The 27,085-nt window shown below is 47.5% G+C and overlaps 2 protein-coding genes across 2 annotated transcripts; one reads left to right on the top strand and one right to left on the bottom strand.

Annotated features, from left to right (window-relative positions):
- Positions 1 to 1,125: 1,125 nt before the first annotated feature.
- EFCAB11 (EF-hand calcium binding domain 11) lies at positions 1,126 to 10,948 on the bottom strand. The gene is made up of 6 exons (XM_083167419.1): positions 10,729 to 10,948; positions 10,173 to 10,268; positions 9,789 to 9,831; positions 9,553 to 9,654; positions 6,091 to 6,181; positions 1,126 to 1,282 (listed from the first exon to the last, which is right to left on the bottom strand). The coding sequence occupies exons 1-6, from the start codon at positions 10,786 to 10,788 to the stop codon at positions 1,198 to 1,200; spliced, it is 477 nt and encodes a 158-aa protein (XP_083023545.1). The 5' UTR covers positions 10,789 to 10,948; the 3' UTR covers positions 1,126 to 1,197.
- On the top strand, positions 10,557 to 27,085 carry RPUSD2 (RNA pseudouridine synthase domain containing 2). Its single transcript, XM_083167418.1, has 3 exons — positions 10,557 to 11,285; positions 17,055 to 17,351; positions 26,188 to 27,085. The coding sequence occupies exons 1-3, from the start codon at positions 10,863 to 10,865 to the stop codon at positions 26,956 to 26,958; spliced, it is 1,491 nt and encodes a 496-aa protein (XP_083023544.1). The 5' UTR covers positions 10,557 to 10,862; the 3' UTR covers positions 26,959 to 27,085.

Below are 27,085 nucleotides of genomic sequence, written 5' to 3'. Positions count from 1 at the left end.
ATATTTTGTGTGTAATTTATATAAAAGGCACAAGTTTGGCCTGTAAAGCTGTACATCTACCTGTATCTGACTGCTGTAACATCTGTATGCTGTGCCTCTTAGAGATAGAAGAGTTATTTTCAGGACTTTGAGCAAATATACATCTTTTGCCTCAAAGAGGACCGTTCTCATCTTGCGACCAACAGGAATACAACAAAAAGTAATCCAGTTCACTGCCTGTACTGGGTAAAGAATCCAGCGTCTCTGAGCTCCGCCCTCTGCCAGCTACCACTGTAGAGGACTTAGTCAGTGTTCACTGACCAGTGGTGGATAACCGACATCAGTTAGGTGTGTCAGCAGCATGTAGTCATGTACACCTTAGCAGGTAGTACTCAGGTGACAGCGTGTGGGCCTGATGAGGTATCCGTGGTTCCAGAGCCTGGTGGTGGCAGGGATATCCCCGCCCACTACGTAGTGCGTGGAGTCAGTAATTGGCGGTTATTGATGGTAACTGGAAACCCCCTCTTGGCCAGGTCCCGTGAGACCAGAAACCGCCATCTGTGGACCTGAAGGGCATAGTCAGAGTCCGGTCACAAGTGATACTTTATAGTAGCAAGACTCTAAGAGGGTAACACATTTCAGTAAATAACAATACAGGGGCTAAGTGATAAAACCTCTGCATGTGTTTCTTGTATGCCGTGAGGTGCCATATAATGGATCATAACAATATAAGGGGAATTCCTGCACCAGCATTAGGCAGCCTTTAATGGAGCTGTCAGAGGATGGCACCTCACACTCATGTGCCGGATGCAACGCTGGTGCCCTCAGATGACACTTGTGCCGTGTTTACACTTCCAGCCATCCTGCCTGGTGCTGCACAGAGATTTGCCTGGTTACAGTAACCAGGTCAGTGGCTGTGCAGGACTATATGCACTGTTGCTAGGCAACGCTCACTAAACCTTCTTATATTTCCTCCTTGCTGCAAGGTTCAGCTCAGGATTGCCATCTGCAGCACTAGCAGGGAGCAGGGGGGGGGGGGGGGGGGGGGGGAAGACCCCCTGGCACACATAGGACAATGTATCACACCCAGCTGCCCAGGCACACAAAAGCGGTCATGTTAGGTTACTGCTATCACAGGACACGGGGTTCTGCTTTATCCGGATTTATTATGCACCAGGCGCAGGGTGATGGCGCAAGGCGCAGGGTGATGGCACTAGTCTAGCCGTCCTCCTTCTCACCATAATTCATGGCCAGTTCAAAGTCTTTGTAGCACACGAGGCCGTCAGAGTCCCGGTCCACCTCCCTAGAGGACAGAGGAGAGTGTTAGCGTGGACCAGCATAGCCTAACTACAATACACAGAACGGGCTGGAAGGAAACATATGCACCATCCTGCCAATGGGCATTATCTGTGGGGTACATGGGGGATAGTACCACAGAGCAGAGCATGGGGGGGGGGGTACCACGGGAGACCAGTACTATACTGCAGACTGCAGAGGGGAATGGGTTGACCCAATTTATGTCGACAACTGAAATAGGTCGACATGGCTTAAGTTGACAGGGTTGGAAGGTCAACACAAGCATTAGGTCAACATGAGTTTCACATTTTGTTGTCCCGAAGGTCAACATAGTCATCATGGCCACCGTCTAAGTGTGCTGCGTACCCTCGCCATGCTGCGGGCACGGTGCCTCGTTGCGCTTGACACACTGTTACATTCTACCTCCGCGCCCTAGTGGATGCTAAAAAAAATGTGAACAACTCATGTCGACATTGCCATTGTCAACCTAATGCTTGTGTTAGCCACATTGACCTATTTCAAGTGTCGACCTATGGCCTGTTGCCTTCAGCGTTCAATCCAATACATGTGGACCAAATGACTGTGACCCCCATAGAGCATAGTTACTGAGCACAGCACCAGGGGGACCAGCCCTATGTGCAAAGCCTCTGTAGAGCACAGTTACTGAGCACAGCATCAGGGGGGACCAGTCCTATGTGCAAAGCCGCTGCAGAGCGTAGTTACTGAGCACAGCATCAGGGGGGGGGATCAGCCCTATGTGCAGAGCCTCTGCAGAGTGCAGTTAGAACTTTATCTGTAGTAGACGTATATAACAGACAGTTAACTGGGTATCAGGCTGCATCTGCCCCTATGAGAAGCAACCCTACAGCAGTGTCCCCCAATATCCCAGCCCCCCACTATTGATCTTTATCTGTAGTACATGTATATAACAGAGGGTTGGGATCATTTGGTCTACAGCATGATGGTCGACATGGAAAAATGTTGACATGGTTCTGGGTCGAAAGGTCATTAGTTCGTCAATGTCTAGGTCGACAGTCAAAAGGTCGACATGGGGTTTTTCACATTTTTTTACCTGAATGTAAACACAGTTGACATGGACACAGTTTAAAGTGCACCGCATCCCCTCGCAATGCGTTGGGCATGGTGCCTCGCTACGCTTGGCCCATTATTTTATACTCCCACCACGCCCTAGTGGATGGTAGGGCATGAAATACCACCTGTCGGCACAAAAAACTGTGAAAAACCCCATGTCGACCTTTTGACTGACTACCTAGACACTGTCGAACTAATGACCTGTCAAACTAACGACCTGTCGAACTAACAACCTGTTGAACTAACGACCTTTTGACCTAGAGCCATGTCGACCTTTTCCCATGTCGACCTAATGGTGTTGACCATCATGCTGTAGACCAAATGACCGCATCCCATAACAGACAGGTAACTAGGTATCAGGCTGCATCTGCCAGTATGAGGAGATGGTCTACATGCCCCTCACAGCAATGTCCCCCAAATATCCCAGCCCCCCACTATAGATTTGTTAATGATGGATTTGGGGTTGCTGATTGCAGACAGGACACACCATGTGGGCTTATGTATGTATATATGTATATACTAATACCAGATTGTGATTACATTTATACCTGTATCTGAATCAGAATATTTGGGATAAACTGGCTGCTCTATTTACAGTGCTTCCATGGAATAGCCGACAGCTCCTATTACATCTAATTCTCCTTCATGCCGTAATTCATGTTTCAGTCCATGTTTGGGCCTACACCTAGCAACTGCGCCCAAGCCCCTGGTATTATACAGCAGTACTGAGCACGTTCTGGAGGTGTCCGGATACATCTTTTGTCACTGCCGTACGAGCTTACCGAGACTCCTGTGGGGAATCTCCTCATCACTGCATGGCTAATGTGAGTCAGCAAGTCACATTAATGACACAGCTCACTTTGTCAGTTTCTCTCTGACTGAATGAAGAATTCGTATCTTGTACGGATAAGAAAATGCGACAATGGATCACATACACATTAGGTAATAGATTCCTCCCAGGGAACAATTATAGATCAGAAGCTGACATGTTCACTGCTATAAAGGGTTAAAGGCTTGATTCAGACCTGGTCGCATACATGCAAATTCCTCCAGAGCCTCACTTATCCCATACAGCTAGAGGCTCCATCATCCCACATACAGACATTCTCCTACCATACAGCAAGAAGCTCCATCATCCCACAAAGAGGCATTCTCCTCCCGAGCCTCACTCTTCTCCCATACAGCAAGAGGCTCCATCATCTTGCATACAGGCAATCTCCTCCCGAGCCTCACTCTTCTCCCATACAGCAAGAGGCTCCATCATCCTGCATAGAGGCATTCTCCTCCCAAGCCTCACTTCTCACATACAGCAAGAGGCTCCATCATCCTGCATACAGGCAATCTCATTCCAAGCTTCACTTTTTCTCCCATCCAAGAGGCTCTATTTTCTTGCTCCATGCCATGAGCTCATCAGAAATAGACTTAATGGGCAAATGTGTCTTTAACATCTGAGAGGTATTACGTGTCCACGAGATGAGCAGAGGTCATATGAGTACAGGTGCAGCCGTCGCTGTATGTAGATGACAATACCTCTTATATGGAGGTGCTCTACGATTACTCTGTTACCTTTACTTCAGGTTAGATTTCTGCAGTGCAGGAGAGACATTTATAAATGTTGTATGAGGAAGATGAAGGGTAAAACTGGTGCAAATGATTAATTGCCTATAATGGGAGTCTGTGCAGCAGCTGCTGAGGAGCCATATGCAGCATATACAGGGGAAGGAACCATCTGCAGGAATCAGCTGAGATGACATGACGCCGCTCTGTGTATGAGGTTCCCATAGTAACTGGCATTAGGGAGATTCATTCCGTTCAGTCGTAAATCTAACTTGCAGAGAGGGCACAGTATCTGCACTGTTCCAGCTTCACAGCAGCACAGAGCAATTAGGTCATTATTAGTGCACAATGAAGTCATATAACTGGAAGCCCCCCTAACTTCTTACCAGGGGCAGATTGGGATGGAAAACCAGCCCTACAAAAGGGATGGAGCCAATTAAGGGGGTGGAGCCTTCTGAGGGCCATGTAGGATGAAGAAAGGTAGTGGAGCCCCTTCTCAAAAGCAGTAAGTCCTCTCCTCAGTGGCGGAACTCCCGGAGGCAATGGAGTCATCTGCCGCCGGGCGCCAGCCTTAAAGGGGGCACTGGCTCCATTGCCCCCGGTGCCCCGCTCATTTGAGGTACTGCCCGGCAGTACCCTTAATGCATGCAGCGGCGCTCTCCGATTGCCGATTGAGCAAATTGTTATTCATTTGTGAACTGTACACACACTATACAATTTATTGGATGTAACCTATTATCACAATCCAATCCATTTCCGCTATCAGGGTCTCATTTTGAAATTCAGTGTACTAAATTGACCCACATTTGTGGACATATACACTATTAAATTGACCCACACTTGTGGACATATACACTAGTGATACCAGTGATATATCGCTGGAGGGACTCAATTGAGTACAGCAAGTGGTTCTTACCACTGATTTATGTTTTATGTAGTTTGTTGGTGTCTTTTGTCCATTACAAAGCCTTTTAGACTTATTGATTAAAAGTTACGTTTTAAAATCAATACCATTACAAAAGTTTTTTCTTTTATGTCAAGCGTGCCCCCAAACAAAGGAGAGTACTTTTTTCTTTAAACCACTATCAGCAGGGGTAGAGAAGTATTCACTGCATACGTGGGGGCTGGAGTCCACTGGTGCTGGTAGGAGGAGAGGTCCGTCAGTGCAGCCACTGCAGGCAAAAAAAGCACTGTTTATCAGTGCTCTACTTCCGCCTCCGAGGTCCTCTGGTGGAGGGGGTGTGGCCAGTGTGCTCTACCCAGCCAGTAAATGGCCCGGTGTCCCAATCCGCCCCTGCTTCTTACCTCTGTGTGTATTCTGAGATGTCCAGGAGATGTTGGGCTGGATTGCGGAGAGCGAATGCTCTAATGGACTAATAAAAGCTGGCGCAGCGGAGTGTGGCAAGGGATGCACAATAAAAGCAAGACTTCCAGACTGGTACTGTTTGCTGGAACCTGCATTATGGGGGCAATTCAGGCCTGATCACACAGCTGCAAATTCTCAGGAATGACGATAATCGAATGACTGTACATGTGTATGGATTACAGTACTGGCTAGTGAACGGTTAATTCTGGCGGCCCCATTCAGATTCTCCAACTCTTTTCATTATTAACTTGGTTAGTACATCACAATTAGATTTATATCGCGCATACATATTCCGAGAATAGTTGTATATTCACATAAGTCTTTAACCCAGTGGAGCTTACAATCTATATTCCCTACTACATGTACACGCACGCACAGACATTCTTAGGCTAATATTGTTGGGAGCCAATTAATCAAGTATGTGTTTGGATTGTGAGAGGAAACCAGAGTACCCAGAGGAAATCCACGCAAGTACGGGGAGACTATAACAACTCCGCACAGTTAGGGCATGGTGGGAGTGGAACCCATGACCTCAGTGCTGTGAGGCAGTAATGCTAACCACTACACCACTACGCAATCCGTGCGGCCACAAAAATGTGGGAAAGTCCCAACTCTCCGTAGGAGATGTAGGGATATGTTATAAAAGGGAATATTGTCTTGTAACGTAAAATAGAAAGAAAACTTTGATTAAGGAGTAAGATGATCCCTGAATCTGCTGCTGAGTCCTGGGGTGTTCAGAGTACCCTCTGTTCTTGGTATTAATAGGAAAGGCAGAGAGACAGAATATCCTGTGATCTCACCTGAAAGACTCCAGCACGGTGTGATCACATAACTGCGGAGCCACCCTGTAGAATGCACGCTTAAAATCCTCCATGTTCAGAAATCCCCGGCCTGTTACAGATCACACAGGAGGAAGCGTCACTTATATACCAGGTATTAGACGTAAACACTGAAATCCTCAGAAAGACTGTTCAGTTCTACCCTGACCTCCCCCTATATTACAGACAGCTGAAGCCCCTCCCATATCAGTAGGGATCTGATGGGATTAGTGACAGGGAGAAGGGCAAAGAATAATATACAATTAAATATTCTGAACAATTTGTCTCATATGAGTGTGTGTAAATAATTACCGTATATACTCGAGTATAAGTCGACCCGAATATAAGCCGAGGCACCTAATTTCACTACAAAAAACTGGGAAAACTTATTGACTCAAGTGGGACCCTAACTCGAGTGTAAGCCAAGAGGGGCTTTTTCAGCATAAAAAATGTTCTGAAAAAGTAGGCTTACTCGAGTATATATGGTATATATATTACATACATACACATAAAAATTCATATAAGAATTATTGGTGCAACATATCAGCTCCTCAATAGACAAATATATTAGCAATTAATATTATTTAGCTAGACCAACTCCGGAGTGGTACCACACCTTCACAAAGAAACCTTATTAGAGAAGTCTCCAAATTGGTTGATAATAAAGTTCTCCGCGTTATTTAGATTTTATAAGACAGAATAGTTGTAAAGGCCCCCATACATTAGGCCGACTTGTCCTAGGGACAAGTCGGACCCAATTTACCTGCGAGCCGCCCGGCAGCTCCCCGGGAGGCTCACATACAATTTGGCACTTGATGTGCCATTTTTACATGGGATAAATCGCATGCGATTTATCCCATGTAAAAAAAAACCCGGGGAGCTGCAGGGCGGTGAGCAGTAGTGGGGACGGGCAGCGGCAGTAGTGGGGACGGGCAGCGGTGGTGGGGGCGGCCAGCGGCGGTAGTGGGAGCGGGCAGCGGCGGCGGCGGTGGGGGGGGCGGTCAGCGGCAGCGGGTGGCGTTTGCGGTGAGCGCAGTGCACTTACACATAGCAGCAGCAGCGGCGGGGACGGGACGCGCAGTGGCGGCTATTATATTTTTAAAATACTTGTCAAATGACCGGCCGCTCTCTGATTGGCTGAGAGCTCTCCGGCCAATCAGAGAGCGGACGGTCATTTGACAAGTATTTAAAAAATATAATAGCCGCCACTGCGCGTCCCGTCCCTGCCGCTGCTGCTATGTGTAAGTACACTGCGCTCACCGCACATGCCGCCCGTCCCCACCGCCGCTGCCCGCCCCCACCACCGCTGCCGCTGGCCGCCCCCACCATCGCTGCCGCTGGCCGCCCCCACTACTCCCCCGGTGTCTGTATGCATATGCCTGTCAGGTGGCAGGCATATGCATACAGGGAGGTCGGACGTGATCGTATGTACAGACCGTCCGACCTCCCTGATCCGGTCCGATGCGCACGGGACCGCGCATCGGATCGGATCAAATGTCACATACCTACGATTTTGGGCCGATTTCATCCGATTATCGACACAAAGTGCCGAAATCGGATGAAATCGTCCCAAAATCGCATAGTGTATGGGGGCCTTAACTGAGCAGTTCCTTTAGATCTCGCAGTTAGGAGAAAAGTAGACACACTGGCTACTCAGCGATTAACTCGCATTTAATCAATTAATAAGTAATCCTCAATAGTTTAAGCAAACAGCAGCAATACCTCTCTGGATGTTGTATGAGTAGAATACAAAAGAAAGATTTCCAAGGAAATATTCCCTAGGAAAATTCAGGCGCTTGACAGTAGTTAGTCAGTCCCCACCGAAACAAAAACACAAATCACCGATCACGCACAAGGCATAAGAGCAGCGCTAATGCATAAAGAGTATTTAAACAAGTGTTTGGTATAATGTATAAATTTTACTCAATAAAATCATATATAAGAACAATCACAATGGGTATGTAAAAACATATACGGATTGACAATAATGTAAATAAAAATTATTCACGTCACAGGAACACAGTGTGGAATAGGCCCAATTGATGAATGGGGTATGTGGGGGGGGGGGGGGGGGGGGGGGGGGGTCATAGGTAAGTGCACTTTACCAATTGGTTGAGGATCTTGCTGTTCAGTTGTTTCCACTTGTTAGATGGTATAGTCCTCACTAGTGAATAAGGCACTGTGTCAGCCGTTGGAGGAGAGAAGGCTTCTGCTTGGATTTATATCCTCTCGCTTGGATGGTCTTAGAGGGAATATGGCCACCAAGGGGGTCCAAAGTGCGGTGTCCGCCAGTGATCTCAAAAGCAAGTGGAATGGTGGAATCTGCTCATATGGAACGATATCCTCCAATTAGTGGCTAGCTGGAATTCTGCCACTGGGGAATTTCAGGGAGCAGTGTCCACCACACAGGAACAAATGGGGGAATGACAGGGTTGGTAATTGTAGACCTGAAGCAAATATGTCCAAATGGGGTAGGGGAGTCCACACTGGTATTCCTGGAAGTGAAGAAAGGGCAGTCCACCTGACGCGTTTCACTGCCAACTGCAGCTTTATCAAAAGGTGTCTAGCAGTGTCTCAAGTCTGGATATATATACCCTCCCTAATGGGCAAATAATCAGCATGTGTGTGTGTACCAAACACTAACACAAATAAGCCTCCGTACTCCTGCTGCAATGCGTTATCCCCAGTCCTCTCCTCTAGGAAAGTTGTTTGAGTAAAATTTATACATTGTACCAAACACTTGTTTAAATTCTCTTTATGCATTAGCGCTGCGTGATCGGTGGTTTTTGTACGAGTAGAATTCCTGCGGCAGCCGATGGAAATAGTTTCGGGAGCGGCTCCAACTACACCCGCTCAGCAGTCAGCTTTTGCCGGTGGACTGGGACTGCTGATGGTGAGTCAGCAGGGAGCGAGCCGCACTGACCTGTGTTAGATTACAGGTACTCCGTATAGAGCTGCGAGAATCAGCAGGTAGATGGCTGCTTCGGCAGTATGCAGCTGGTGACGAGAGGTGCAAGCTGTAGTCCGTAATTTGAAGGTGGCGGGCAATCCGGGTGGGTAATGTGCAAAGGGTATAAGCTGAGCGGGTGCAGCTGGAGCCGCACCCGATACTACTTCCATCGGCTGCCGCAGGAATTCTACCAGTGTAAGAATAGAGCAGACAGTATTTACCCTGCACAGAAACAAAGCAATCTACCCAAAATCTAACTCTCTCTGCAGCTGTTACATCTGCTCCTACTGTAGTACAGCAAGGTTTTGCCTTATTTTATGAACAAATTTGTCCTGTGATCATGTGTGAATTAGGCCCTATGTTAAAGGCAGGGAAAGTTGTTCTATCTAGGCTGCACAACACTGATGTAATGTTCCCAGCCTGACACACTTTCGAGCACCTCAGAGGTTGTATATCCCCTTTCTCTATACAATATACTGGGAATATATACGTACAGTGAGTGTCAAACACCGAAAATATCTGTCTCTGGTCTCCAAAGCTTAATTGGGCACACTGCTTCATACTCATCAGCGTCACAAACTCATCCGGACTCACACCTGTGGGGAAAGGTGAATGTAGGGTGACTGCCCGGCCAGCACACCTGTGGGGAGAGGTGGCTGCCGGGTTGGTATAGGAGCAGAAATATAACTTCCTCCATTGTGCAGGTGTCAGCAGCTAATTTCACACTTACCTCGAGACTCAGACAGGGGGGGTAACATGGAATCCAGCTCAAGCTGAGAATGAAACAATAAAACCTTATATTATATATGTAAACGCCTCCTAGTCACCATGCAGTAGTAACCCCAGAAAACCTATTTATGATTGTGATACAAACAGTATTTCTGTTCTTATTATAAGAGGCTAAAAATGACGAGACAAGGATCTGTACATCATATCAAGTATTCCGACATTTTACTCACAGTAGCTCTCCAGTGACATCTTGTGGAAATACAGTAAACTGAAGCTTAATTTTGCAAGCATGAAGACAGAGCTGCCTCCCAAAAGAAAGCGCAGACGCAGAGCTCCCCCCCACAGAAAGCGCAGACACACAGAGCTGCCCCCCATTACAATTTACCTTAGAGGGTTTATACCCGAACAGGGTCACCACAGCCACCTTGAAGTCTTCCCTGCTGAGATAACCTTTCCCACCCTCATCACAAGCTGAAAACACCTGCCGGACAGGAATCAGATTATAACAGAACATTGGCCCTTATTTTGGTACATAGGGAAGGACGGCGCCTATACCCCCAGGTGCTATAGGGAGGGACGGCGCCAATGCCCCCCGGTGCTATAGGGAGGGACGGCACCAATGCCCCGGTGCTATAGGGAGGGAGGGCGCCGACATACCCCGGTGCTATAGGGAGGAAAGGGAGGAAAGGGAGGAAAGGAACGGAAGGAAGGACCCCCCCCCACGGTGTGAGAGAGAGGGTGGGTGCCGACGCCCCCCGTTGCTATAGGAAGGGACGGCGCCGATGCCCCTGGGTGCTACAGGGAGGGACAGCGCCGATGCCCCCGCTATTATAGATAAGGAGAGCGCCGATGCCTCCGGTGCTATAGGGAGGGAGAGCGCCGCCCGATGCCCCAGTGGTATAGGGAGGGAGATCGCTGATGGCCCCGTCTGGCGGACTCACTGTAAGAAACTTCCTCCGGTCACTTTTATCCCGTACAGACAGGGAGCTGGCAGAGAACATTATTACACCTAGGTCCTAGAGATGATAGGGAGTTATGTTGCTATGTGACGTCATCAGCATGCGCCACCATCGCGATGATAGCCGCTTTGGGCGGTAGAGCCAGCGTGGTGAGGGTGCTGCTGTCTGCGTCTGTAGATCACAGTCCGATGTCTCTGAAGAGGCCGAGGCCGGCGGGCACTGACGCTGAGAGAAGGAAGGACGGCAGCGCCGGGGAACGGTATGTTCCGCCGCCCTCGAAGCGGAGAGCAGGAGTCAGCTTCGGGGAGGAGCATTTCCGGGAGACCGAGTGCTACCTGGAGAACGGGCTGCGCAAGGTCCGGCCCTACTTCTTTCACTTCGAGACGTACTGCAAGGGCCGCTGGCTGGGGAAGAGCCTGTTGCAGGTGTTCGCCTCCGAGTTCCGCTCGCAGACGCTAGAGTACTACAAGCTGGCGGCAAGTGCCGGGAGGCTGCGGCTCAACCAGGCTACCGTCACCGACCTAAGCATCGTGCTGAAGGTGAGGCCTTGGTGCTGCTGTGGTACTAGTGCTGTATGGTATCCTTCTACTAGATCAGGGGTCCTCAAACTATTTTTAATGGGACCCCATCCGATAATAAAAATGACAGGACCCCAGCAAGTTACTGCAGAAGGTCATCACATAGGGTTGCCACCTCTTCAGGATTTCCTGGATTCTCCCTGAATTGGTGGCAACCCTCCAGGACATTTTTGCAGTCTCCTGGATTCAGGGATTCTCCTGGAATCCGGGTGACTTTGAAAGCCTCCTAACTGAGTGTGCACACTGTCGGGGGCATAGGGAGGGTGGTTCCCTGTGGAGCGCGGGCGCCAGTAAGGCCACAGGGCATGCACAGTGCGTCTCTAGCACTTGCAAGTTGCTGCCTGCCCCACAGCTACCTCTACTTCCAGAAATATATAAACTGGGCCGCAGGAGAGAAGAGGACAGAGTAGCACTGTGCAGCAAACAGCTGAGGATGCTGCAGCAGCGCTTCCTCCCAAACTGAGCCTCAGAGGAGAGATAAGCCGGCTGCTACTGTGTATCAGTCCCAGGGCAGAGCCCTCTGTGCTGTCAGGCGAGGAAATGGTGAGGACAGTGTGGAGGGGGGGATTTGTGTGTGTGGATGGTCAGTGTTTAGGGCAGATATGCATGTTAGAGAAGTGAGGGGGTAGGGGAGGTTGCTGTGAAGTTGTTGTCACTGGTGTCAGGGTGAGGGGAGGTATCTCTGTGGAGGAGTTGTCAGTAGGGGAAATGTGTTATTAAATGTAACAATAGGGACTTCAATACATGTCTGTATTAGAGACCACGCCCACTTTCATGAAGAGGTCATGCCCGTTTTACAAAGCTACGCCCACTTTTCCGGGAGCGCATGCGCACATGAAGGTGTGGGGGGGAATCTCCAGGAATTGAAGATGCCTGAGGTGGCAACCCTACATGTGTGGCCAGCAGACTGCACATGCATGGCAGCATTGTGGAGGCACAACATGGTGGGAGGAGTCTAACATAACGGACAATTCAACATGGTCCTTGAATCACTGACTGAGATTAGAAAAGTCATCAACATGTAGTCGCGACCCCATGCTGAGAAGGTCGGGATCCACTTTGGGGTCAGGACCCACAGTTTGAGAACCGCTGTACTAGATTATCCCTACATGGTGTACATGGTTTATTACATAAACTGGTCTTAGGTCGACACATGAAAAAGGTTGACACAAGGCAATAGGATCCAAGCCACACTATATTTGGCGCTGATCATCTTTATAGCTAATGCAGTGGTCTCCAACCTTTTTTGGGGGGCGTGAGGTACTCAAGACAAAATAAACTGCTTGAAGCGCTACTAAACTAAAAAAAAATAGAAAAATGCCCTTTACGCATTATGCCACACACTGTAATTCCCCTGACACATAATGCCACATATCGCAATGCCCCAGACACAATATGCCACACACTGCAATGTCCAATGTGCTGCATAAAATACCTCCCAACACTGGAGGTAAGGATGGCCATCAATGATTCAAAATCATCATGGCCGATGTTGAATACTTTTGCCATCGATGGGGGAGAGAACCGGATGGTTTCCCTCCAATAATGGAACAGAATGATGTTTTTTTTTTTTTTTTTTTTTTTATAAAGTGCTGGGACACTGAGCATAGCTCTGCCTCTGACACCTGCAAATCCCCGCCCCCGTGTTTTGATCGGGCCAATCAATCAAACACAATGACTAACCATCGATATGTAAAAATATCGATGGTCAGCCATTGCATAGTTTAGCACTATCGATGGCCAGTTGCAGAATTGCCGTCGATGGCAATTGCACCGATGGCCATCCCTAACTGGAGGCAGAGGAGAAGGAGGGGCATAACCTACTATCGTGGTACTTCTGCGAGGCCACATATCCAATTTTTTCCACTATGGGGGCATGGCCAGCGTTCTGAGAGCTGCTTGCCATGACCCCAGCCTCTCTGAATGGGATGCAGTTGAAACACGTTTTGGTGTCCATGTCAACACAACATGTGTCGACAGGCGGTATTTCATGCCCTACCATCCACTAGGACATAGGGGTAAAAAAAAAGAACCATGTCGACTTTCCTGCATGTCGACCTAATGACTGTATAACAACTTGCTGGTGACCAACTGATCCACACCCGTAGAGAGATACTGTCTCTACCACAACATATAATGTTTAAAAAATATAAAAGAATAAGAATAAAAATACTTTATTCATTTATTGATGAATTTATAGGTGGCCACCCAAACATTAACTTTTATTGTTTAATAAATGTACAATTTATTGATTAAATTGGTGTCATTGTGTGTTCAGTCCATGGTACAATTAAATTTATTAGTGCAGTGTTTCCATTAACCCCTTCACTGGTATTCCTGAGAATTTTCCAGGCTCTGCTCCAGTGCCCAGACTGGCAAACCTGGAAAATTTTGGGGAGTACCAGGGTCTACACTTCCTAGAGAAGGGCAGCAGCCGAAATCACGAGTGATTTCTGACTTTGTTTTTAAAAAAACTCGCCCTATACTACATTGGCAAGTTTTTCTAAAAAAATGACACATTTCACATGTGTGATTTGTTGCTTTTTTTATTTTATTTTTTATTTTTTTTGAGCTGTCTAAAAAAATATTGTACCATACTACATTTGGCCCCTTGTTCCCTGGCAACATAAAGCAAACTTAGACCTATATAATAATAAACACTGAGGTAGATGTTCATCTGTGCTGATCCCACTTCTCTTCATGTATGAAGCGATAAATATAGCACGCTGATGCTGTAGGGAATCTATTAATGTTCAGTAGTGCTGACCATCCGAAGCCTTCAGCTATCGATCTATACAGCCGCTGGTGTTGCCCATACACCGCAGCAGGGATAGCTGCATGGGAGATCTCGCATGTACCCAGTGAGCTGACTGAGCAAGAGACACAGCACTAGTCTGACATGCCTTGTAGGTGCCCGGCAGTGATCGCTACAGGAGGGATTTTTCACTCCTGTATATGGGATGGGGGGGGGGGGGGGGAGCACACAATAAAGCTTTGAAACGTTGGCCTGTTAAAGGTCATGTCTTGAATGTTCTTACTTTGACGATTGCCACCACCTACGTGTTTGTATCCTGGCTCCTTACATGGGCTGTCTGGAGGGCACCGCATCCTTCACCTTATCGAGGAGTGCATTCTTACTTTGACTAGTGCCACCACCTACCTGTTTGTGTGTGTATATGTGTATGTATGTATGTATGTATGTATGTATTTTTTTTTTATATATATATATATATATATATATATATATATATATATATATATATATATTTATACACACAATAACAGCACTCCATCCACTTAAAACAAAACTTTAATCCACGTCCAAACGGAATCGGTACATCTGTCAGAATGAACTTAGGTCTACAGTCATTAGGTCGACCCCACTAGGTTGACTGGCAGGAAGGTCGACCTGGGCCAAGGTCGACATGACTTAAGTTCGAATTTGCATAAAGGTCGACATGAGAAAGGTTGACTGGTCATAAGGTCGACATGGGTTTTTCACTGTTTTTTTTTATTTGAATGTCGACACAGTCGACATGGACAAAGTTGGCAATGAGAATCGGACCCTCGCATCGCTCGCTTCGCTCGCGATGCTTCGGGCACGGTGGCTCGCTTCGCTCGCCACAGCTTTAATAACCTCCTCCACGCCCTAGTGGATGGTAGGGCATGAAATACCGCCTGTCGGCTCAAAAAGCAGTGAAAAACCCCATGTCGACCTTATGACCAGTCGACCTTCCTCATGTCGACCTTTATGCAAATTCGACCTTAAGTCATGTCGACCTTGGCTCATGTCGACCTTAAGTCAGGTCGACCTTCCTGCCAGTCGACCTAGTGGGGTCGACCTAATGACTGTAGACCTAAGTTCATTCTAATAGATGACCGCATCCCGTCCAAACACAGCATCGTTTCAATACATCGTGCGTATATTCATCAGGCTCCTGATGAAAGTACGCACTATGGGGCAGATGTATTATAGCGGCGCTTATCGCACCGCTATAATACTTCCTGCTTCGCCTCATTCTATGTCTTGTAGGAGTAGCACTCATTAACAAGATTAAGGTGGGGGGCAGAATCCTCAAAAGCTAAATAGAGAAACACAATCTCCAAAGGACATATTTAGGCAGCACTCCTTTAGAATTTGAAGTCAAATCTATTCCATGTGAAAAAAGTTCAATCAATTTAAGGACTGGGATGCAACTGATGGTGGCACTGAAGCAATATACAAGTCAATAGGCATTGTTATATTCACCAAAACAAGGCATAGTCTACAGTCCTCAGCAGTCGACTGTAGACTACAAGTTCTAAAGAAGCACACAATAAAGCTTTGAAACGTTGACCTGTTAAAGGCCATGTCTTGAACATTCTTACTTTGACGAGTGCCACCACCTACGTGTGTGTGTGTGTCCCTATATAGATAGATACATAAATAGATATACTCCATAGACAGAAAGAGACTTTAGAAAGATAGATGGACAGGTAGATAGATAAATTAAACACACAAATACACAGTATTAATACTATCCTGCACTGTAGGATCCCAGCTGCTGAGTGTAAATCTCCGAGTCAGGTCTCTCCGCCACGTTGTCTGCTCCTGCCTCTGAACTGCTGCATTTCTGTCCCTCTGCCAGCTTAGCAGCTTTACTTTCACTTTGTGTTCTCACTGCTCAAGCAGTGGGCACTCGGAAACCCCCCCCCCGCGTGCACTACTGCTATGACATAATAAACTTCTAGATGTGTCTTAAGCTTGTACACTAAATCACCCGCTATGATATTCAGCCATTTACACTATCTTGGGCCAAAGATTAACCCTTTTAGTGCCGAGTGACTTTGTCAAAATAGGTGTGAAAATTGCCAAGCAAACATTTTTATTTATCATAATGATCTGTAATGTTTACCTTTTTTATAGAAATTTTTTTTTTACACGTTTTTTATTTGAATTTATATAACAAATGTGAATGACGCTGGCATTTTTTTGGTAGATATTTTTGCGCATCTCTCAGAGCTGTTGGCACTCAAAGGGTTAACCGTGTCTTGACAATGGCCCTAATTTAGATCTGATCACAGCACAAATTTGTTCTCAGAATGGGTAAAAACATGTGCATTGCAGGTGGGACAGATGTAACGTACAGAGAGAATTAGATTTGTGTTAGTTATTTTGTTTCTGTGCAGGGTAAATACTGGCTGCATTATTTTTACGCTGCAATTTACATTTCAGTTTCAACACACCCCACCCAAATGTAACACTTTGCACGTTACATCTGCCCCACCTGCAGTGCACATGGTTTTGCCCATTTTGAGAACAAATTTGTACTGCGATCGAATCTGAATAAGGGCCAATGTACCCATGCAAACTGCAGCACCTTTCCAAGGTCTTGTGCTTCTGTTGGTTGTGGCTGTGTCTTTCTGAATGCACAGTGCTGTGCAGGTACTATTGTCTATTGCTGTGCAGGTACAGAGTTCCTTATCTGGCTGTTGTTTGCATTTAGGGGCTTATTCACAAAGTCTGAGGTGATTCTGATCATGGTTATACCCAACCTTTAAATGGACAATTATTTCACTGTCAGTTTTACAGCTAGTTAAATCATTGCCCTTTTAAGTTTCATTCCTAGATGAAATTGGAAGCAGGGAGTTTTACAATCTGATGGTTTGTTGATAAACCCCATAGTCTTCTAATACTGTGGGGTTTAAAACATCTTATCAAGTCAATTATCTTACTTGTTTGATTTGTAGGACAATGATTTCCTCAGGAACACAGTGCATCGTCATGAACCTCCTGTGACTGCACAGCCCCTGCACATCCTTGCTGAAAATGATGAAATTGTAGCAGTGGACAAACCATCCTCTCTGCCAGTTCATCCCTGTGGTCGCTTCCGGCACAACACAGTGATTTTTATTCTGGGCAAAGAGCATAATTTGAAGCCACTTTATCCTATCCATCGATTGGATCGTTTGACTTCTGGTGTGCTTGTGTTTGCAAAAACCCTGGAAGTGTCAAAGAAGTTGGCTGAACAAGTGCGAGAGAGACAGGTGAGTCCCAAGAATTTTTTTATTCCAGAAATGATAACAAATTTTCAGAAAAAATACTGTTGATATGAAGGGTTAAAAGCTGTAAAGCAGGGCTCAAATGGTAAAAGTTTATATAAGTTCCAGTTTAAAGACCTCACCAATCCCGTTTGTAGAATTGCCATAAACTTGTACAATATTATCATGTATTTGGTGCCATAAGGGATTTGCAGGGCCCTATTACAGAGGAAATAAATGAATAAGCAAAACAGGAAACGTTGACTTGCTGTTGAATACAATAAACAAATAGGCAAAACAGGAAGCATTGACTTAAGGGCCACATACGCTTCTACGAGGGTAGAAGTCGCACACGAGTCCCTTGGAATCTCACAACACATTCAAAACCACATGCGATTTGCGGCTTGATACTTCGGAATCGGCTAATATTGGGTGAAATTGCAGTAGTGTATGGCCAAGTTTTCAAATTGAATACAATAGAGGACAAGTACAGGGTACAGAAATGGCTGCATCAGCAGAAAATGCTGAAATAAGTATTGGGGTAGAAGAAAACGGGAGCCCTGTTCGTGAGTGCTGACAGTTTAAAGGTGTGGGACAAACAGACAAGGGGTGACAGATGACCATTGTACAGAGGTGTAGCATTAGATTACATTTCCCCTCAAGTTTGGTCATTATTCATTCTGTTGTTAAAATAGATAAGATGTTCTTTACTCATTTCTACTACATATGATTATCAGCACATGCATTCGCCTTCTGAAAAAGACTTACAGTTGATACTTGCATAAAGATAGTTAAAGTGCAGGTCCTGATAATGTCAGATTGCCCCTGGGACCCTATTTTACATTGGATTCAATGTAAAGTATTCCACAGACCCCCAATTTTACCCCCTCAACGCCACCCCACGATTGACGCCAACCCGAAGCATGGCGAGTGTATCGAGCCCACGAGGGGCGGCGGTGCACGTCCTCCGTCTTTTTCATACCCCTACTATCCACGTCGGCGTGGAGTTGAGAATATAAAGTGTGGCGAGCGCACGTGTATAACTTCACAGGTATACGCGTCCCCTCGCGGGGCTCGCTACACTTTATATTCTCAACTCCACGACGACGAAGATAGTAGGGGTATGAAAAGGTCGGAGGACGTGCCCCGCCGCCCCTCGCGGGTTCGCTGCGCTCACCACGCTTCGGGTGGTCAATCGTGGGGTGACGCTCACAATGGGGTTGCGTAACCCATGACGGGGCCATATACAATGTGAAATGGGTCATATTGGCCCATTTCACATTGTTCCCTATGTGAAATGGACTTGATTAAGTCCATCTCATCTTGTGCCATTGAAATGGTACAAGACCGACGCGATGCTCCCGATTTCAATGTTAAAAATATTTTAACATTGAAGCCTATGGCAAAATCTGGGGCATCGCGTCGGGGGTAGAGATGGGCAAAACGGGTCTCTGAGCGGACCCGGGTCGACCTGGGTCGGTCAGTGAAAAGATCTAGATCCTTTGGGCGGCTCTGCGGCTCACTTTGTGTAAAAAAGACAGTTATTTATGGTTTGAGTTAGTGTACCATACCTCCCAACATGACCCTTTCCAGGAGGGACACAATGCTCTGTTTCTGGACTTCCCTCTTAATGTTTGATTGTTATTACCTGTGTGGAAACACCTTTCTTACCCATTTACCTGTTTAGAACAGGTAATAGCAATCATTCGTTAAGAGGGAAGTCCAGAAACAGAGCAAAGTCGTAGGTCAGAGATGGGGCACCTTTGGCCCTCCAGCTGTTGTTGGACTACACATCCCAGCATGCCCTGTTACAATTTGCTATTTGGCCATGATAAAACTGTTGCAGGGAATGCTGGGATGTGTAGTCCAACAACAGCTGGGGCCAAAGGTTCTCTAACCCTGACCTAGGTGGTGCACTTAACATAGATTGTTCTCCACAGTATTAGCCCGCAGAATCTATGGTTTTACACACAGGGGAAATTGAATAATAATTGAATAGCCCTGCGTGGTAAACACAGTAGATAATTGAATATTGAATACGTTGGGTTTGCCCCCTTATATATCTCAGGGTCCCTTCCTGTGGGGCTACCGGTCCTCTGTACTACTACTACAATTAGCCTGTAGCCCCTCCCCTTGAATATCTCCCCAATAGGCCCTCTCATCCGAGCCGGGCAGTGCGATGTGTAGGCATAGACTACAATGGGCTATCGCCATCTCAGAATGGCGGTAGCCCAGGGGTGCGAAGCCGGACTGTCCGATGTTGGTACATCGGGCAGCTTCGCATCCCCCATAGAAACCTATGGGGATGCGGCCTGCGGCGCTGAAAGGGGGATCGCAGCAGGCATCGGAGATTCCTGCAGCGGTTCCCCGATGATACATTTAGGGGATACTGGCTTACTAGAGTAGAAGATACCATGTCTCTGGTACATGTACAGCTGCTAGCCAGGGAGTACACGGAGGGTGTCAGAAGGAGAAGAGGAGCTTACAGCGGGATGCGGCTCCTTAAAGCATTCTGTACATTGCACATTTTAGAGAAATGTAATGACATCATCTCCAAGCGCCAGGCCCGCGGTGATCCCCGCCGGGACCACTGATCGCCGTGCTGGGGACAGCCCAGCACCAAGGTAAGCTGCTGGGCTGCCCCCAGCCCCCGTGCACCCCTCCAGCCATAGACCTGGAGGTGAATGGATGCCTCACACCGGCATCCATTCACCTCCTCCGCTGCTGTCTGCTGAATATAGCAGACAGCAGCGCAGGCTGTCTGTGCCCCCCTGTCCAACCTGCGGATGCTGCGGTCCCCCATTGATGTAAATGGGAGCCGGGTCGGATGACCCATTGTACCCATTTACACCGACTGCCCTCTACCCAGGTCATAGTCATGTTCTACCCAGGTCAGGACCTGGGGAAACAGTTGTTTGGTCGACTGAACTAGGTCGACATTAGGTCAACAACACTAGGTCGACATGCTGAAAGGTCGACATGGTTTTAGGTCGACGTGGTTTTAGGTCGACATGGAACAAGGTCGACGTGGTTAGTAGTACGTTTATTTATAAAAAGCAAATGACAAGGTAGCATACAGGGTATGTTAAAAAGACGGCGTGGTTACAGGTCGACGTGGTTTTACGTCGACATGGAACAAGGTCTACATGGTTATAGGTCAACATGAGGAAGGTCGACAGGTCATAAGGTCGACATGGGGATTTTCACTGTTTTTTGAGCCGACATGTGCCGACAGGCGGTATTTCATGCCCTACCATCCACTAGGGCATGGAGTGAGATTATAATAGTGTGGCAAGCGAAGTGAGCCACAGTGCCCGAAGCATTGCGAGCGATGCGAGGGTCCGATTTCACTTCCAACTGTGTTGACATTCGGGTCAAAAAACAGCGAAAACCCCATGTCGACCTTATGACCTTTCGACCTTCCTCATGTCACCCTAACGTCCATGTCGACCTAAAACCACGTCGACCTAAAACCACGCCGACCTTGTTCCATGTCGACCTTTCTGCATGTCGACCTAGTGACTGTCTGACCAACGCTTGTCTGACGAACAATCCAGTTCCCAGGACCTGGGTAGAAGTCCCGTGTAAAGGGACACGGCGTGTCCCATGTACACTGCCGCTGACCGGAGTCTGACCCGCTGAAGACCCGGGGTTTTGCGGCGGTGTAAAAGGGGTATTAATTTTGCTCGTTGCCAAGGGGGATTAAATTTGTTCATTGCCAAGGGGGACTAAATTTGCTCATTGCCAAGCCCCCCCTCCAAATGAAAGTTAAAAGAAGGCCCCCTCCCCTCCAAATTAAAGTTAAAAGTACTACACAGCCCAGCAAACTCAGATCTAGTAAAAAAAAAAAAAAAAACATGTGCACTGCCTAACTAAAGTCTGTGTGTCTGTGAGAATGTGTGTTCATACTTCTACACAACTTTCTATGACACTGTACTAGTAGAAGATGGTGAAGCAATCTTGCAATGCCTCTGCTGAGTCTGCTGTTGGGCTCCTTCAGGGCTTCAAGAAGAATCTAGATCTCCACATGACACAGCAGCAGCAGCAGCACAAGCAGGCTTGTTTTTCTATTCACTCACAGACTCCAATTAGAAGAAAATATCTCAGCTGCCAAAGGTGGCAGTGCTGAGCTCAAGCAATGCATTGTATTGTATGCAATGTATAACGAAACTGATCCGGATCAGCATTTTGGGATCGGCGGATCCCTCGTTCTTTGGAAGGAACCGTTCAAAAGAACCGTATCGTTCAGGAACGACCCATCTCTAGTCGGGGGCCATGTTAATGCACGCGACCGACGCGATGCCCCCGATTTTGCCTTTGCCGGCAAAATGGACCTAATTTCAAAGGAAATCTGGTCCATCGCGGGCATCATGTACCTTAACTCTAAGGTACACGATGCCCGCGATTGTGGCCGTGCTAGGAAACAAGTACCTTTTAGGTGTGTGTGTGTGTGTGTGTGTGTGTGTATATGTGTGTATATATATATATATGTGTGTGTGTGTGTGTATGTATATATATCTCCTATATATTTGGCTACATCTGTCACTCAAAGTGGGTGTCTGTGTCTATAACGCTCTGTTCCTGGACTTTCCTCTTAATGTGTGATTGCCTTCATCTGTGCTGAACACCTTTCTGAGAAATTAACCTGTTTAAAACAGGTGATGGCAATCATACATTAAGGGGAAGTCTAGAAACAGAGCATTGTGTCCCTCCTGGAGAGGGTCATGTTGGGAGGTATGTGACAGAGAACCAGCCCAGTGAGCCCACAGACAGTGCCAGACACCCACTGCCTTCCCATGTTGCCCAGCACTGCTACTCCACAGCCACCAAGTGAGCGCCCCCCTCCCGCGATTTGCGGCAAAACCTCCCCCCGCGCGCCCCCCCTCCCGCGATTCGCGGCAAAAACACCCGCTCCCCCGCGACCCCCCCTACCGCAATTCGCAGCAAAAACACCCCCGCGACCCCCCCTCCCGCGATTCGCTGCAAAAAGAACCCCCCCACGACCCCTCCCGCAATTCGCGGCATAACCACCACCCCGCGACCCCCCCCCCCTCCCCGCGAATCGCGGCAAACCCTCCCCTGTGACCCCCCCCGATTCGCGGAAAAAACACCCCCCCCCCACGACCTCCCTCCCACGATTCGCGGCAAAAAGAACCCCCCTTGCACGATTGGCGGCACACCCCCTGCGACCCCCCCTCCCGCGATTCGCGGCACTCCCCCCCCCCCCCCCCCCCCCCCCCCCCCGCAATTCGCAGCAGCCCCAGGATTAAATGGCACATGCAAAACACTGACATGGCTATGGTCGACAATGAAAAAGGTTGACATGAGTTTTTGAAGATTTATTTTTAATTTTTTCATATTCATTGTCATGTGTCGACATGGACACCAATGAAGTGGCACACTTATGTCAACATTTACATGTGTTGACCTTTCTGTGTTGATTTTTTCTTGTGGCGATTCGCGTCACACACCCCCGCAACCCCCCCTCCCGCGATTCGCGGCACCCCCCGTGACCCCCCACCTCCCGCAATTCGCGGCAACCCCCCACCGGAACCCCTGTGAACCCCGCCCTCCCGCGATTCACGGCACCCACCCCCGCGACCCCCCCCTCCCGCAATTCGCGGCATCCCCCGTGATTCGCGGCAGCTCCAGAATTAAATTGCACATGGAAAACACTGACATGGCTATGGTCGACAATGAAAAAGGTTGATATGAGTTTTTGAAGTTTTTTTGTCATTTTTTAAATGTTTTCATATTCATTGTCATGTGTCGACATGGACACCAATGAAGTGGCACACTTATGTCAACATTTACATGTGTTGACCTTTCTGTGTTGATTTTTTCTTGTGGCGATTCGCGTCACACCCCCCGCAACCCCCCCTCCTGCGATTCGCGGCACCCCCCGTGACCCCCCCACCTCCTGCAATTCGCGGCAACCCCCCACCGGAACCCCTGTGAACCCCGCCCTCCCGCGATTCGCGGCACCCACCCCCGCGACCCCCCTCCCGCAATTCGCGGCACCCCCCCGTGATTCGCGGCAGCTCCAGAATTAAATTGCACATGGAAAACACTGACATGGCTATGGTCGACAATGAAAAAGGTTGACATGAGTTTTGAAGTTTTTTTTTATCATTTTTTGAATGTTTTCATATTCACTCTCATGTGTCGACATGGACACCAATGAAGTGGCACACTTATGTCAACATTTACATGTGTTGACCTTTCTGTGTTGATTTTTTCTTGTGGCGATTCGCGTCACACCCCCCCGCAACCCCCCCTCCCGCGATTCGCGGCACCCCCCGTGACCCCCCACCTCCTGCAATTCGCGGCAACCCCCCACCGGAACCCCTGTGAACCCCGCCCTCCCGCGATTCGCGGCACCCACCCCCGCGACCCCCCCTCCCGCAATTCGCGGCACCCCCCCGTGATTCGCGGCAGCTCCAGAATTAAATTGCACATGGAAAACACTGACATGGCTATGGTCGACAATGAAAAAGGTTGACATGAGTTTTTGAAGTTATTTTGTCATTTTTTTTGAATATTTTCATATTCATTCTCATGTGTCGACATGGACACCAATGAAGTGCCACACTTATGTCAACATTTACATGTGTTGACCTTTCTGTGTTGATTTTTTTCTTGTGGCGATTCGCGTCACACCCCCCGCAACCCCCCCTCCGGCGATTCGCGGCAACCCCCCACCGGAACCCCCATGAACCCCGCTCTCCCGCGATTCGCGGCACCCACCCCCCGCAACCCCCCCCTCCCGCAATTCGCGGCACCCCCCGCGATTCGCGGCAGCCCCAGGATTAAATGGCACATGCAAAACACTGGCACGGCTATGGTCGACAATGAAAAAGGTTGACATGAGTTTTTGAAGATTTATTTCAATTTTTGAATGTTTTCATATTCATTGTCATGTGTCAACATGGACACCAATGAAGTGGCACACTTATGTCAACATTTACATGTGTTGACCTTTCTGTGTTGATTTTTTCTTGTGGCGATTCGCGTCACACCCCCCCCACCCCGCAACCCCCACTCCCGCGATTCACGGCACACACATCCCCGCGATTCTCGGCATCCCACCCCGTGACCCCCCCTCCCGTGATTCACGGCACACCCCCCGCGACCCCCCCCTACCATGATTCGCCGCAACCCCCCGCCCCCGTAACCCCCCTCCCGCGATTTGCGGCAACCCACCCCGCGACCCCCCTCCCGCGATTCTCTGCAATCCCTCCCCTCCCGCGATTCGCAGCGTCCACCCCCCCACAACCCCCCCTCCTGCAATTCGCGGCACCCCCCGCGACCCCCCCTCCTGCAATTCGCGGCACCCTCTGTGACCCCCCCTCCCGCGATTCGCGGACACCTAAGTTGCAATACAGGGCATCTTTCATACAATTCTAACCATATTTCTCATATACAAACGTTCACAAATTAAGGGGGCGCAGCCCCTTACGACGGTGTGAAGAGCGCGATGAATCACCTAGTGTGTGTGTGTGTGTATATATATATATATATATATATATATTATATATATATATATATATATATATATATATATATATATATATATATATATATATATATATATGGGTTTTTGACTCTGAGTTGCGCTGGGTTGTGTGTGCAGCACCACCAAAATTCCTCCTGTTAGTGAGGAACGGTGTAGTAATCAGGGAAGTGGGGGGTGATTGGGGTGCGCTACCTAGTATAGAAACTGTACCTCCCAATAAAACATTACAATTTCAAAACAGAATACACATTTCTGAAATAGTGTTCTTGTATTTGAGGATGTTCCCAATGAATAAGCTCAGTCCATCTCTGGGTAAATAGTTCTTTTATAATTTTTTTTTTTTTTTTTTTAAGACACAATTTAAAACATATACTTTTTTAAAAAGATCATACTGCCCTGGCTGCTGCTGGATGTTTCAACAACGTATTATAGTGGCATGTTTTAGGAATATAGGTGTAGGTGTAGATGCAGTATAGCGCCATGTAATAGGCATATAGGGGTAGATGTAGTATAGCGCCATGTGTTAGGCATATCGGGGTAGATGTATGGGCAGCCACTGATTGGCTGAGACCTCTCTCAGCCACTCGCTGATTGACTGAGAGAGGTCCATTTGTATGGGCTTATTTTTTGCTTTATTTTAAGTGCGACCTCCCAACTCCGATGCGATGTGCACGCGACCGCGCATCGGGGCGGAGGGGATGTCTACATGTGATTTGGACTGATTTCAAGGATCGATTCACTAGAATCAGGTGAAATCTTGCCCAAATCGCAAAGTGTAGTGCCTTTAGATTTAGGTAAGTAATTTAATTTCTGTGCAGGGTAAATACTGGCCCCTTTATATTTTATTCAGTTTAGATTTCAGTTTGAACAAACTACACCAAAATGTAACTTTCTGCACGTTACATTTGACCCCCCTCCCTGCAGTGCAACATGGTTTGGCCCATTTTGAGAGCAAATTTGCCCTGCGTTCAGGTCTGAATTAGGCCCAACGTGCGCTAATACCTCCCTGTATCAATCCATTAGTGCATGGAGTCATTCGCTGAAGTATATATTGTAATATGAGGAACTGTGTGTGTGTGTGTGTGTGTGTGTGTGTGTGTGTGTATATGTATATATATATATATATATATATATATATATATATAATATCTATCATCTAGAGAGGAGTAGATTAGTATGAAGTGTTGCATGCACAAGTCTCTGACTTGCCCCACTCCCAAAAAAAAAACAAGTTATGCTTTTGTGAGTTGAGGTTCAGCAACTGTTTGGATAATGGACGGAGAAATAGACCACAGCTAGTGATCATACCGTTTTCTCTTTGCGCAGGTGGAGAAGGAGTATGTATGCAGAGTGAATGGTGACTTTCCAGAAGAATCGGTGACCTGCGAGGAACCCATAATGGTTGTCTCCTATAAGATTGGTGTGTGCCGTGTAAATCCAGCTGGTAAACCCTCTAAGACTGTTTTCCAAAAGCTTAGCTACAATGGCAAGTCTAGTGTGGTTAAATGCTTCCCTTATACTGGCCGTACACACCAAATCAGAGTCCACTTACAATATCTAGGGCATCCGATTGTCAATGACCCTGTATACAATACAGAGGCTTGGGGTCCCAACAGAGGAAAGAAAGGTGAAATTAACAAAACCAATGAAGAACTGTTGCGGTCGCTGATAGAGGAACATAAAGCTAAGCAGAGTTTAGACATCTTGGACATTGCAGAAGAAGATCTTGGTCTTCCCTTGACAAGCAAGGAAAGTGAAGGTGAGGAACACTGTTCACAGAAGGTATCACCTGAAACTTTACCCGTGGACAGAGACCCAACACATACCCCCCCTACCAAGGAAGCTACTTTAAGTGTGAATTGCGATGACCTGAATAGTGATAAAGAAAGCACTAGTGTAACCATTTTGTGTACTGAAACTTCAGAAAGTGGGAAAGGGTTAATAGACGCTCTCTGTGATGAATGCAGGATTGTAAGGGCTGATCCTTCTCCCAAAGAGTTGGTTATGTACCTTCATGCTTTACGGTATAAATGGTCTGACTTTGATTTTTCCACTGAACTTCCTAAATGGGCAAAAGATGACTGGATAGAGGACTGAACACAAACACTACATGGAAACTGTATATTGCCTTCAAAGTGATTTGAAATAAATTCCTTATTTCATGTATAAAAAAATCATGTTTGAATTTGTTTTTATATACGAATGGACAACTGTGTGTGTCTTT

Source organism: Crinia signifera, chromosome 12 (assembly GCF_055691185.1).
Source record: "Crinia signifera chromosome 12, ASM5569118v1, whole genome shotgun sequence".
NCBI lineage: Eukaryota > Metazoa > Chordata > Amphibia > Anura > Myobatrachidae > Crinia > Crinia signifera.
Note: the sequence above shows the minus strand (reverse complement) of the source record. Positions and strands in the feature narration are given on the sequence as shown.

Excerpts from the sequence above, each read along its gene's own strand:
- EFCAB11 (XM_083167419.1), bottom strand. The coding sequence starts at position 10,788 with ATGTTCTCTGCCAGCTCCCTGTCTGTACGGGATAAAAGTGACCGGAGG. Across the intron at positions 10,269-10,728 it reads ACCGGAGGAAGTTTCTTACA|GTGTTTTCAGCTTGTGATGA; the intron begins GTGAGTCCGCCA and ends CCTGTCCGGCAG. Across the intron at positions 9,655-9,788 it reads CCCCCTGTCTGAGTCTCGAG|GTGTGAGTCCGGATGAGTTT; the intron begins GTAAGTGTGAAA and ends CTTTCCCCACAG.
- RPUSD2 (XM_083167418.1), top strand. The coding sequence starts at position 10,863 with ATGATAGCCGCTTTGGGCGGTAGAGCCAGCGTGGTGAGGGTGCTGCTG. Across the intron at positions 11,286-17,054 it reads ACCTAAGCATCGTGCTGAAG|GACAATGATTTCCTCAGGAA; the intron begins GTGAGGCCTTGG and ends TTTGATTTGTAG. Across the intron at positions 17,352-26,187 it reads AACAAGTGCGAGAGAGACAG|GTGGAGAAGGAGTATGTATG; the intron begins GTGAGTCCCAAG and ends CTCTTTGCGCAG.